The sequence below is a fragment of the Phaseolus vulgaris genome, chromosome 10, assembly GCF_051622355.1.
Source record: "Phaseolus vulgaris cultivar YP4 chromosome 10, ASM5162235v1, whole genome shotgun sequence".
NCBI classification, from domain to species: Eukaryota; Viridiplantae; Streptophyta; class Magnoliopsida; order Fabales; family Fabaceae; genus Phaseolus; species Phaseolus vulgaris.
This window is the reverse complement of record NC_143507.1, coordinates 34939593-34953642: the sequence shown is the minus strand read 5'-3', so window position 1 is coordinate 34953642 and position 14050 is coordinate 34939593. Positions and strand designations below refer to the sequence as shown.

The 14050-nt window shown below is 37.9% G+C and overlaps 1 protein-coding gene across 1 annotated transcript; it reads right to left on the bottom strand.

Moving 5' to 3' along the window:
* Positions 1-8376: 8376 nt before the first annotated feature.
* LOC137817948 (uncharacterized) lies at positions 8377-9084 on the bottom strand. Its single transcript, XM_068621173.1, has one exon. The coding sequence runs from the start codon at positions 9082-9084 to the stop codon at positions 8377-8379; it is 708 nt and encodes a 235-aa protein (XP_068477274.1).
* Between the last annotated feature and the right edge of the window lie 4966 nt (positions 9085-14050).

The window sequence follows — 14050 nt, the reverse complement described above, 5'->3', positions numbered from 1 at the left end:
GAGTTTATCCACTTCCATGAAGAAAGAATCAAGACCTTTTGTTGTCCTAGGAAGCTCTAATATGAAATTTAGGTTTATGTCTTCCCAAGGATCATTTGCAAAAGGTGAAGGAGTATAGAGTTCATGAGACATCGCCTTAGATGTATTTTTAAAACACGGAATGTATCTAAGGTAATGTCTTTGAACATCTTTTCTCATGGGTGACAATAATTTTCCTTTTAAAAGCTCTAGAGTTTTATCAACTCTAATTTGACCCATGAGTTCTCCTTCATGAAGAATTTCTCTTTTATGTGTGAAGGTAGTCTCGTTGATACAACCTTTGTTCATGGAAATTTCAATTCGTTGCAAAGGTTGTCTCCATAAGACATGACAAGTTTCTTTAGGCACTACTTCACATAAAAAATTGTCTTTGTAGATGCCTATAGATGACTTGACCTTCACTTGGTGATATCTTGGCATGTATGTAAAATAATCTACTATATTTTTATCTATGCAAGCCTTTTTTAAGGATTCTTCTTTTTTTTTTCTAGACTTGCAAGTGTTCCTTTACAAAAGGTAAGGCTAGGTTGTTCAACAAGAGGTATATTTTCAAATGTATTTTCAACTTTTCCTTCTTGTTGAATGACCTTGTGGGAAGGAACACTCTTCTCCCACGCCTTTTGTTTCCCAAGGGTTTTCTCTTGCTTTTCTATTTTTACATTTTCTTCACTCTCACTAGATTCTTTTTCTTGGCTACTATTCTCATCTTTGTCCCTTAAGATCATAGATCTTTCATTGAAACATTGAGATGCTAATTGATCATTGCCAAGGTATTCTAAACATGGAATTTCTCTAGCTTGAGTGTGAGAGATATGCTTGGTTAGGTTTTCTTGTCTCTCTTTCCTAGCTCTCCTAGGGAATTGTTGATGATATTCATTTTTCCTAAGACTTTCTTCCCCAAGATAATCATGATGTTTAGAGCTAGATGCATGAGAATGTAATTTTTTTGAAAATTGAGACTTCTCATTCTTTGCTTTAGTCAATTCATTAGTTTTGATCTCATTCTCCAATTGTTTAGATGAAATTGATTGAATATCCTTAGTAAGTTGTTTCAAAAGAGATTTCAAGGATTTCACCTCACTTTTAAGAGATTTAGAGGAGTGAGAAGACATGACTAAAGCTTTGTGTGTAGAAGTATTTTACCTTGAGAAAAATTTAGGGAAGTCAAAGAAGGTAGTCTTCCAGGTAAGGGAGGTGAGTCACAGTGGACTACTTAAATACCAAGCCTTTGCCTTAGCCAAAAACTATCCCTCAATGTCTTCACACAAAGCTTTCTCTTAGTAAACCACTTGAAACACAATTAAGTTGAGAAATCAGATTTTAATGCAAGAAAACAATGCATGCTAACTAATCAACAAAGCTAGACGGTTCAAATTTAATCAAAACTAACCATGCAAACGTCACTACTAAAGCAATAGAAAAACAATTACAAACAAGTAACAATTACTAAACAAGAATGCTATACTATTCGGCCCTAGGTGAGGCTTCTTGGACACTTTGAGCCCTTGAAGACACACTCACCGTCTAAAGCGTAATTAAGAGGTAATTAACAATAAACCAAGTTGCAAAGGAAATAAGAGAACTCCCTTTGTTGTTCCTCCTTTTGGTTAGTGCACTTCTTTGTTGTCTTGATTGTTGATCTCCTAAGTGTTTGTAGTGTTTGTTTCAAGAAAGCTTGTTTCGGCTTTGGCTTTGTCTCCTCCTTAGAATGTTGGCTTTAATTCTCCAATTTCCAGCACCTATTCACAAGGGCTAAACCTTAAACCAAGTCAAATTCCATGCACATAAGCACCAAGGGAGAAATTAAATTCCAGCACCCAAAAAGAGAGGTCAAGGAACAAAAGCAAGAAACAAATTTAATTGAAAGAAAACAGTACCACCAAAAGGATTTATAATATGACAACTTAGAAAGAGATTCAAGAAATTAAAGCAAACAATTAAAGGTACTCAATTAAAGGTTGGCACACAAAAGAATTCCTAAAGAAAAGCACTAGATTAGATGACCAAATAAAAAAAACAGCACCACTGGAAAATGTTGTGGGCCAGAAAACGTGTTTGTTCCCCGATTTATGCTGAGCTGTATTTTTAGAATTTGGCTCTGAAATTTGTTATGCAAGATATTCAGGATCGTATCTAAAATCTGGCTTTGGATTCACTCAAAACGGATGCACCATTTGTTTTTAATAAATTTTGCAAAATTGGTGTTCGGTTATGCCAGCTGGAGCGCTTCAGATTTGCACTCTGATCTTAAAAGATTTATCATTTTTTTTCTGTTGCTTCTTTTGACCTAATTATTTTTTTGTCTTTTCTATAACACTTTAAACTTGCATTTTCCAGAAAATCAGAATTTTCCTATGGGTGGAAAAAATTTTCTGGGTTAAAACAGCCAAAACAGAGAAGGTGTAAACAGGGGAATCTGAAAACTGGAAACAAAAACAGCAAGATACCAAAGTTTAGACACAATGGAAATTTGTGAAATAGAATTGTGTATGATCTAAACACAATATGAACTCAAACTAAAAATTAAAAGGCACCAAAGGAGCAAAGAACAGCAGATTCAAGCAAATAAAGAGACCCAAAATCAAGAAACAAATAAGCCAAATAAAAGGACTACTATGAATTGTTGACAATATGGATGAACATGACTTGACAAAACATGTATAGATTCAGAAAATTAAAGACTCAAAGCATAATATGAACCAAAATAATGAAAGCAATAAAGACTCAAAGCCTAAAAGAAAATAGCAACACAAAGGTGTATGGAATCCTATCACAAATTGCACAAGAACTTGTTCAAGATCAAATGAACAAGAGTGCTTCGGTTGGATCTTCCACAAGCACACCAAGAACAAATTAAAAAGTAAAAAACAGCAAGACAAGTAAGGAAAGTAAATGACAATATGAAATAAAGAAGAACTAAAATTTAAAAGACAAGGAGCTACTCATCTTGAAGAACCAAAGCTCTGATACCAAATGATGGCATTTTCATGTGTTCTTCTTGAATCAAAGTAGAAAATAAGGTGCGGAAGCAATGGGTGAGATGATCAAGACCCTCCTAGGAGTTGTGTTGGCCTTGTAGGTGCATGATGAGTATGGTGTTTGAGTGGTTCGGCCAGCTCAAGGGAGAAGGTGAAAGGATTGAAGTTTAGAGCCTAGATTTCTAGGAGAAGTAAAGCTTGTGCACAAAAATGGCAGCATAACCTTACTCAATTAAACTTGAAAATACAAGGTGTAGGATCCTCCTTTTATAGGCTAAGGAGGACCATAATGCAACCCTAATGCTAGCCAAATGAAATGTAAATGTGAAGCACATGGGTGCACATGGCACATGGGTGCACATGGGGAGGGGTGTGTCTAGTTTTTATGCTCACCCCCTCCATAGTCTTTCTAGAATGTTTCACACAAATATGCTTTCTACACTACTCTAATTACTAAGCACCCCTAATGGGCCTTTATGTGACAATTACAAAGGTCTTCTCTTCCCAAAACCGTAGCTTTGACCCATGTGTATGTGAAGCTAGACGGTCTAGAAGGAATCCTCATCATGGCCTAGACGCTCCTTATGTAGCCGCTCCTCATCATGGCCTAGACGCTCCTCTTCATGTGCTAGACGCTCTTTTTTGAGTCTAGACGCTCCTCATTATAGGCTAGACCGTCTAGTCTTGGAGGCTTGGCTATCATCGTGTGGTGAGCTTGGGCCCTCCTCCATCAGGAAAGGAAAAGGGTACGAAAATAAACTTACTCTATCAGAGATTTTGATCGGGCAGTCTTGTAGTCTTGGCTGCCAGGAGTCTAATGGCGTACTCTGATCGTCAAACAGATGAACGAGGAGGTCAGAATCTTAGAGAGAAGGGAGAGAAAGGAAAAGGGAAACTTTTAGAGAGATGGTGGTTATTTTAAAATGAAACCTGGATAACTGAATTTTCTATTTATATGTCATTTTCATTTTAATAATAAAATATTCAGGTATCATTTAAAATATATCACTTCTACTCTAAGGTTATTTTCTAGATCCTTACAGTAAGTTATGTAATGTTAAAAATTAATTTGATACATAATTTTCTAAGAGTGTTAGTTTTAAGGAACAAAAAATTGGATAATCGTGTATGGATAATGTTTGACGGTAATGTAATACAATAACTTTATTATTTGATTAATTAAAAAATGAAGAAAATTGTTATTGAATTTGGAAATAAATACATAAATGAAAATTTATTGTATTTGGAAAATAAATAGAGAATTATTGTTGTGAATTTGCAAAATAAATAGCTTGAGAAGTAATGATTTTACCGAACACGTAATGATGAGAAGAGATTAATTAGAACTAAAAAAATTAGTAAGATTCATTACAATATATAAAATAAAACTATAAAGTTGAACTAGAAGTAAATTATTTATGGGAAGACGTGACACAATGTGGTCTTCGTATTTGTTGTCGAGGTATTTGTGGAAGAGGATCATCAACGACATGTTCATCATCGTTGTTATTGACTTCATTATGAGATGCTGGTGAGGGCATTGTGGGTCGATAGTGCATGGATGATGTTGGATTATATGCAGAAAGAGGGGAGAATGCCGAAGTTCCAAATATATTTGGTGGAGTAGAAAAAGTACCTGAAGGAGAAGGTAAAAAGTTATACGTGGAAGGAATCTGATGGTGTGGAGAATGAAGTGACAGGGCAGAAGTCGTGTCAAGTTGGCACAACTTCAGTATGACAGGGTAGAAGTCGTGTCAAGTTGGCACGACATTAGTATGACATGGCAGAAGTCGTGCCTAATTGGGACAACTTCTGCAAATGAAGTCGTGCAGAATTGACACGACTTACCTAAATTTGTAATTTTTTTTAACTATTTTAATAAAAACAAAAAAAAATAACTCCATCTTGGTCAAAAAACCGAAAAATCACACTTGTAATTAGAAATTCATACCAAAATGCATGAAAGAGTTCATAGATTTCCAGTTACAAGTATGAATTAATCGTACTAAATAATTAATATAAATTGCATGAAGAAAAAACTAATTTTCATAATTATATCAGTTTTTAAAAACAAAATTTAGTGTCACGCACATAATTTCACTTTTTATGTATTTTTAAATTTAATCTTTCTATTATTTATTCAATTTTAGTTCATCCTCCATCTTGATATCTAATATTTAATAAACATAAATTGCATCATGCGTAACAATCCTAATGGACCAACCCATTTTTTCAGATTAATTTTTACACATTTTTAGATGATTAAAAATATATTTGTATTTTTTAAGATATTTTTAAAGAGTAAAAAAAATATGACAAATTAAGAGACTAAAAATATATTTAAGCAATTATAAATTTAAGAATTAAAATTAAAAAAAATGTAAACAGAAAGAAGATAAAATAAATAAATTTAAAAAAAAACTAATTAAAATCTAAAGTAATTCATATATTTTTTTATCAGCAAAAATAATTGAATAACAGAAACTGTGGTTCAACCTTTATACATACCTAAAACAATGAGACAATTTTTCTAGTCTCCCAAACCAACAAATAGAGAGAGACAAACAAATCTACCACTAAAAAACCCGTACAGCTCGTACAAAATCAAAACCAACCCGTACAAGATCAAAACCAACCCGTACAAAATCAAAACTAACCCGTATAAAAACAAATCTAACCCGTACAAACCCAAACAGACTCAAAATCAAACCCAATACAATCTCTTTGCAACCACAACAAGGGGCAAAAAGAACAACAGAAGCTTAGAACAACAAACAACCCAACCGAAGGAGTAACTCTTATAAAAACTCACTTTATTGAAAACATACAAGCTCTAGGATCAATGCACCACTCAGAGTAAGTAAAACTAGCAGAAACAGTTTTAGAAGTTACCCAAGACCAAGCTTTTAATTGTGCCAAAGTGAACACTTCCGAAGGATCGAACACCCCTCCTTGGAATATATGTTTATTCCTGTGCTTCCATAATTCACTAACTTCAGCAATCCAAACACAATTCCAAACTACATTAACCTGGACAGGAGCATTTAACAAATTAGAATGCAAGAAGTAGGCTTTTGGGACAACATAGTCAACCGACGCAATCTCTGACCATGTATAGCACTGATTCCAGACTAACCAGGCAATCCTGCAATCGTAAAACATATGTTTTGTCGACTCCACAACCATCATGCAAAAACTACATAAATTGGTATCCACCAAAACCCCACGCCTCTCCAAGTTAGCTTTTGTGGCAATCGAATTAATCAACACCCTCCAAGCGATAATCTGTGCTGAGGGCAAAGCAGTAGTCTTCCAGAGGAAGACAAACACACTTTTTCCTTCAACAGGGCAAAAGAGCATAGGCAGATTTTACCGAGAAACCACTATCCTTACCAGCCTTCCAAACTCGACTATCTACAGAATTCATGATAGGGGTCTTTCCATGCACTTCTTGTAACAGTTGGGGTATATTTCCCGATCAAACAGACCTCTCCTCCAAATTAACTTCCACTCCCATCTATCATTAACCCACTCCCCGCAAGACTGTAAACTACCTTCTTTATTACCACTCAAAAAGAACAATCTTGGGAATTTACTTTTCAGATCTTCATTGCCCACCCAAACATCTTTCCAAAACAAAATATCCTTCCCGTCTCCCACTCTCCACTCGCAACAATTCTCAAAGGATTTACCCCAATCCTCCATCCCCCAAACCCCCTTCAAGTCTCTCCACCAACTGGAATCCTTAGCATTACTCCTTTGTTCTTGCAAATTTCTCCAGCCTCCGTATTTAGATTCAAGAATTTCTTCCCACACACCATCCTTCTCAGTCTCCAGACGCCAAATCCACTTTCCCAGCAGTGCCGCATTGAAAAGCCTTAAATTCAAAATTCCAAGACCACCAGCTTCTCTAGGTTCGCACACCTTTCTCAATGAGACCCACGCTACTTTCCTTCCTTCATCTCCCCATCCCCATAAAAACCTTCTTCGTACCTTTTCAAACTCCTTTAACACATCAACAGGCAGTTTGTACATGGATAAATAAAACAACGGAATGGCATAAAGCACCGACTTAATAAGACACACTCTTCCTGCCAACGAGAGAAACAGGAAAGGCGCAAGAGGGTCCACCCCAACCTCCAGACTTTCCACTAAATTCTTCTCTACAACTTTCCTTACAACACCTGCCAACCCTTCCCCCACAATAAGAAACAGGAAAGGCGCAAGAGGGTCGCCTTGACGTAAACCCCTCTTCGGGCAGAATTCTGAGGTAGGACTCCCATTTACAAGCATTGACACAGAGGAAGATTCCGAGAAGGATTTAATCCATCTTTCACAGAAGCCTAACCTTCTAAGCATGTAATAAAGAAACTCCCAGCTTACAGAATCATAGGCCTTTTCGTAATCGACTTTAAAGTAAACACACCTCTGTTTCCTTCGCTTCACCTCCTCTAAAACCTCATTTGCCACAAGGACACTATCCAATAAACCCCTTCCTTTCAGGAAAGCAGATTGCCTGGGATCAATTAGCTTACTCATCACCTTCTTCAATCGAAGAGACAACACCTTTGAAACAATTTTGTATAGACAACCTACCAAAGAAATAGGTCTGAAATCGTTTAACTGTTGCGGATTATCTATCTTGGGAACCAAACAAATGAAAGATGCATTTGACCCCCTAGGCCAACTTCCTCTATCTGCAAACTAATTCACTGCCTTCATAACATCCTCTTTTAAAATCTCCCAACAGAACTTTAGAAAGCCAAAGTTAAAGCCATCAGGACCGGGGCTTTTCGAGCTTTCACAGCTCCAAACTGCAAGCTTAACTTCTTCTTCAGAAAAGGCTTCGACCAACATTCTATTTTCCTCCCCAGAAACTAAACTGAAAGCAGCATTATCCAATCTGACAGAAACCCCTTCAACTCTATCAAACCGTGATTTGAAAAAATTCCTAATCTTATCCTTCACAACCTCTTTATTGTCACACCAAAGGCCGTCCCGAACACTCCATTTAAGCCATTTCTCGCCCTCCTCCATTTAATAACTGAATGAAAAAAGCCTGTATTAAGATCCCCATGTTGCAACCACTGATGTCGAGCTTTCTGCTTCAATATAGCTTCTTGCTTAAATAGGAACTAACTATATTCTGCCAGCGTCACCCGTCTATCCTCCCTTCCTTGCTCATCTAGATCACTTGCATCATCTCCTGCATCCAACTCTTGTACTTTCTTAAGCATTTTTTCCCCTTCAAGTTTCACATAGCCAAACACCTCCTTATTCCAAATTCTTAAATCAGCTTTCAACTTTTTCAGTTTTTCTTTAAAGATAAACATGCTTCCCCCTACAACTTGTAACTATGTCACTTGCTCCTCACAAAATCTTTAAACCTGCTATCCTCCTGCCACACGTCCAAACTCCTAAACGGTTTCGGACCCCAATCCACTTTCGAGTCCTTGAACACTAAGGCACAATGATCTGAAACAGTTCTACTTAAAATGAATTGTTTACACTCCGGCCACACGTCCAACCATTCCCTAGACACCAAGACCCTGTCAATTCTACTTTTGACAGACCCATTCGGCTTGTACCAAGTAAACTTTCTACCTACCATAGGTACATCCACAAACTCCCACTTTTCAATAAAGTCATTAAACCCTCTGATCTCTCTAGAATAGTCAGACGCTGAAAACAAACTCCTTCTTTCATCCTGTCTTCTAACAGAATTAAAGTCTCCAATAACACACCACACTCTGTTATTTTGAAGTCGTCTGAACTCACTAATCTCCTCCCAAAGAACCTTCTTTTCCCTTAAATGGCTTGGACTATAGACATTAACTATGACAACTTGAGCCCCTCCACCGCCCTTCCATTCTCCTTCAACAACAATAAAATTGTTTCCTCTAACAGAGTTGACCAAATGAAACTGGCTATTTCTCCACATAGTTATGATCCCTCCTGCGTTATTACTAGCACCAACCTCAATCCACTCAATATCATTAGAACCCCACAACATGTAACCCAACTCCTTACTAATCTCGGGGCATTTAGTCTCTCGTAAACAAATCATGTCCGCCTGTTCCTTGCTGATCAAATCTTTGATATATTTTCGTTTAATACTCCCTCCTAACCCCCTTATGTTCATACTAACAATCTTCATCATCTGAAACACTTCTCTCCTTCCTACCAACCTTCTGTTCGCCGCCATCACGATTTTCCAATGACATTAACTTGCTGATAACAATTTCCTCATCACCATTAAAGGAGAACCCAAGTTCCTTTCCTATGCTCCACATTCTAAAAGCTTCAAATTTTTTATTTTTCAACCAATTAAGCTTGGAATCATATTTAGCAATACTATCGGCGCTTCGACTGCGACCAAATGGCGCACGAAATTGTGCACCTGTTCCTCCAAATCTGACTATAGGGGCACGGTTGAATTCTCCGCTTACTAGACTTCCATCCATCTGACAGTTTGCACCACTGTTTGACGAACCAGGAACCAAAACCGCGTTCTCACCTCCGCTTACGGGCCTCTTACTGTCTGCCACCACCTTGCCTGCTTCTTCTTCCCTCCCATACGCACTTCCTACACCTTCACTTCCTCCATCGCCTCCACTCCGCCCCATGTCGCCACCTCCATCTCCGACGGTGGCTCTAAGCTTCGAGGGCGACGTGAGCAGAGGATTGCCTCCCACCGCCGCGCACAGGTCGACGTACAAGACCCCGTCATTGGAGAACGCCGCTCCCCTAACGGACGACGAGAACCCTTCGCTCAGGCGAGCGGACCAGCCACCGGAGTCACCGCAAGCTGCTGCTGTTCTCGTCGATTTCGCACCCGCAACCTCCCCCGCGTCGACGCACAGGGCATCTGCTGCCGCCGCTGCTGAAGGCGCACTCCCAACTCTACTCGCAAGTCTTTCTTGGGCCAAGATGGGCCCAACACAGATTAGGTCATCTGACCATTCCTTCTTCTGAGCAATTAATGTGCCATTAAGACCAAGATGCTTTTCTGCACAACCACCTGACTGGGTCCCACTCACTTTATTACTCTCCTCTAGCTTTTTAGAAAAAACTGTTGGGTTTCCAAAGCTGGAAAAATTACCCATGCTAGACAAATTTACCCCACAGTTAGAATTGCAATTAGAATTGCAATCTACTCCACCTAACGTATCTAAAAAATTCCCGCAGTAAATATTTTTCCATGCGCCACCATCACCACCTAGCATGCTTCCCTTCACCTCTGCAGGTAACTGAACCGTTTCCTCTTCTCCTTCCTTTGAAACAAACCCTTCACCTAGCTCCGATTCCAATGAGTTGACTGAACCACCTTCTCCGCATTCATCCATACTTGCTTGGGACTCCTCCTCGCAAACCCTTCCCCATTGGTGATCAAGAAGTCGTTGCATAGCTAACGAAACCTCACTCTCTTCTTCAAAGGAAACATTGCAAAACGTACCATTGATCTGTACTTGCTTTACCATCCTTGTGTCACTTCCTACCAGGATTCTGACGCGCAACCGAGCAAACTCGACTACCTCCCTAGTTACCGTGGCGTTGTCAACCTCTACTAACGCACCAACGAGAGACCCAACAGATTCGAAACACTGGTTACTCCAAAGTGCCAACGGAATACCTCTGCAATGGATCCAAACGAATTTTTTGCCAACTGCAAAGCTATCATCCCAAGGAACGATAGACTTGAAAATTCCGTCTAATAAATCTTTGTTTCCAGCAACTATCTCCTCTAACAATCCCACTTCATCACAAGATAGCAGCACAAACTTCTCCCCTAAGGACCTCAGCTTCACAGAATTAATTCAACTCAAAAAGAAACTTTCCTTAATGGACATAACGTTTTTTAACTCAATGAGTCTCCCTACGAAACATTCCTCCAGCCACTTGGTAGACTCCACTGCAACTTGAAAACAAACCACACTATTATCCATGGTCTTCTTAGAAGCAGACTCGTCGCCGTCCCTGACCACGTGAGCAAAAGTTCGTGGTGGATTCTTCTGCCTCCAAGTCATCCTAGCCTGTTCATTCTTCCTTTCACCACCCAACTCTGGTTTATGTGTTTCCTTCCTACTAAACTTAGGTAGATTTACCACAAACCTATCCAAATAGCATCTAACCTCCTCTCTAAGACATGTGCATCCATCACCCCTTGAAATCTCACAAACCCGAACCATCGGTTTCCAGCGTCTAGCCTTCTTGAGATAAAGACGTGAATAAACCTTCCCCACCTCTGAAAAATCTTCCACATGTCCCTCTCCGCTTACTCGTGAGGAAAATTTGTGAAGAAAAACTTCACTTCCACCATGCTCTCTCCCTCTCTCGTTTACTTGAAACTATTTTGTGTAAAATAAGGCTCCACTTTGTCTTCAACTTCAATTTGATGGCAATAACTTATTAGATGCACAACAGTGCTAAATCACCTAATGTATGGGTTTTTTTCATAACCATCGAAATATACACACAAGAACACCTCTAGAAATTCAATCCTTAATTAATTAGAATTTATAATCAAAGTTTAATGTAATACATCTTGTTAATTCTCATCTATATATCTTATTTTTATGGGCTACAAAATCATTAGTAAAAGATCTATATATATTGTCTCTCTTAATGTATATATGGGGAAAATTTATTCAGCTTTTAAAATAGTTAATCACAAATAAGATTTGAATAATTTTATTTAGCTTTTATGAATTTTTTAGGTGTTCCAAACTTCTTTATATCTGGGCCAAATTATGGATACATGTATCTCATACACACGGAATTGGAGCCAAAGATGGAGACTTCCACCTCTCATTTTAAGTTACAATGATTTTAAATTTTAATGTTATGCATCTCCTAAATTTATACATTTGTCTCCATTCATTCAGAGTCAGGGCCTTTGAATAAATTGAAAAGGTTAAGAAAGTTAAAAAAGTTAGTGAGGTATAGTTTAAAAGAGATTATCATAGCATGTTATGATATCAAGATTATTAAAAAAAGAAAATCTCTTTTGTATATTGAACACATATGGTTATGTTTATATAGGAAAAAAAAATATAGGCTTAGCCCATTACATAAATATGAAATATCTAACCATATCTATAATATCTCATAATATCTAATAATATCTAACACTATCCTTCAAGTTGGTGCATATAAATCATATGTACCCAGCTTGTTACAAATGTAATCAATCCTAGGCCCTCATAAGAGTTTAGTAAAAATATCTGCTAATTGATTATTTGAATTAATTAACAAACTCAGTTTTGATATCTCCCGATATAATCTTTTCTCAAATGAAATGACAAACAATCTCAATATGTTTGGTCCTTTCATGAAAAACTGGATTTGAGCTAATATGAAGAGCAACCTGATTATCATATATAAGTGTCATTTGAGTGACCTCTCCAAATTGCAATTTTTTAAGTAATGGTTTAAGCCAAATAAACTCACAAGTAACCGAGAGCATAACTCTATATTATGCTTTTGCACTAGATCTCGCCACAATACTTTGTTTCTTGCTCTTCCAAGAGATCAAGTTATCACCAATGGAGACACAATAACTAGAAGTTGATCTTCTATCAGATGGAGATTCTGCCCAATCAACATCTGAATAACAAACGACTTTAGTATGGTTATTATGACCATATAACAAACCTTTTCCAAAAGAGCCTTTAATGTACTTCACTATATGAATGACAGCATTCCAATGATCTTCACATGGAGAATTAAGAAATTAATTCACCACATTGACTACAAAGGAAATATCAAAATGAGTAACAGTACTAACACCATGTGATGGTACCCTATATCCATTGGTCATGGTAACTGAAGGTAAATAACCCGTAGTAGATAGGGAAGAGAAAAAAGATTCAGTAATGTGATATGTGACACCTGAATCTAGAAACTAAGGGCCAAGGGAAGTGGAGTGAGTGAGACCAACAAAAGATGTACCTGAATGTGCAATAGAAGCTGTGGAACTAGGGTTTTGACGATCCTCATACCATTTAAGAAATTCATTGAAAATAGCAAGCTGACCTGGGGTATCAATTGAAGTATGATCCACAGTAGAAGGTTGCACATGGGCAGTTTGAGCAACCACAACAGATTTAGGAGGACGACCATGTAAGGCATAGCATCTGTCAATTTTGTGGCCAAGTTTGCCACAATGGTCACACTTGTGACGCCCTTTGTCCGACTTATGAGAGTGAGTACGATCATTATGCTGAGAGACTAAAGCAGAAGAGTCATCAACATGAGACGTTATATCAGCGGTGTGTTTACCTGACACACGCAGAAGGGTAGAACAAGTGGAAGTAAAATTGGGCACAATAGGAGATCCCAAAATTTGATCACGAACATGAGAATAATCATCAGGAAGGTCATGTAAACCCAATAACATGAAAAGTTGGATCTTTGTTCTAGTTCTTGAGAAGGAGTGGGGGCAAGAGGTAGTAACTCATTAAAATCATGAAGAAGAGTATGAAGTTTACCCATATATTTTGTCATTGTACCATCAAGACGTTTGGGAGCAACAACTGTGAGAAGATTTTGACACACAACATAAAGACGTTGAGTATCATTGGTGTATAATAATTTTTCTTGTTCCCAAACTTCTGAACACATCTCATAGATACGAAAATTTGTTTTAAAGATGAGTGAATGGTAGATTTGATAACAATGCATAATTGAGAATCAATTTTCAACCAACGGGAAACCTCATTTTCAGCAACATTAGGATGGGTAAGATGATCAACATAACCTTGAGTCTTAAGCCATAATTTAATATCTGATACCCAAGTGTCATAATTGGTTCCATCCAATTTTTCAATGGAGAGATGAACATTGACATAATTAGTATAAATAGACGGATCTGACATAATGATAGTGGAAGAAGCCACAGTGGCAGCGGCAGCGGAAGAAGCCATAGAGGATAAGGACAAATCCAGTCACTGATCAATTGGCGGCAGCAACAAAGATGAAGGCTCCAGCAGCGATTTCGACAGCGTCTCTGGCGAGATTCCGGCGACAACTCC

What these genes read in the sequence shown, in the direction of transcription:
- LOC137817948 (XM_068621173.1), bottom strand. Translation starts at nt 9,084, where the DNA reads ATGATTTGTTTACGAGAGACTAAATGCCCCGAGATTAGTAAGGAGTTG.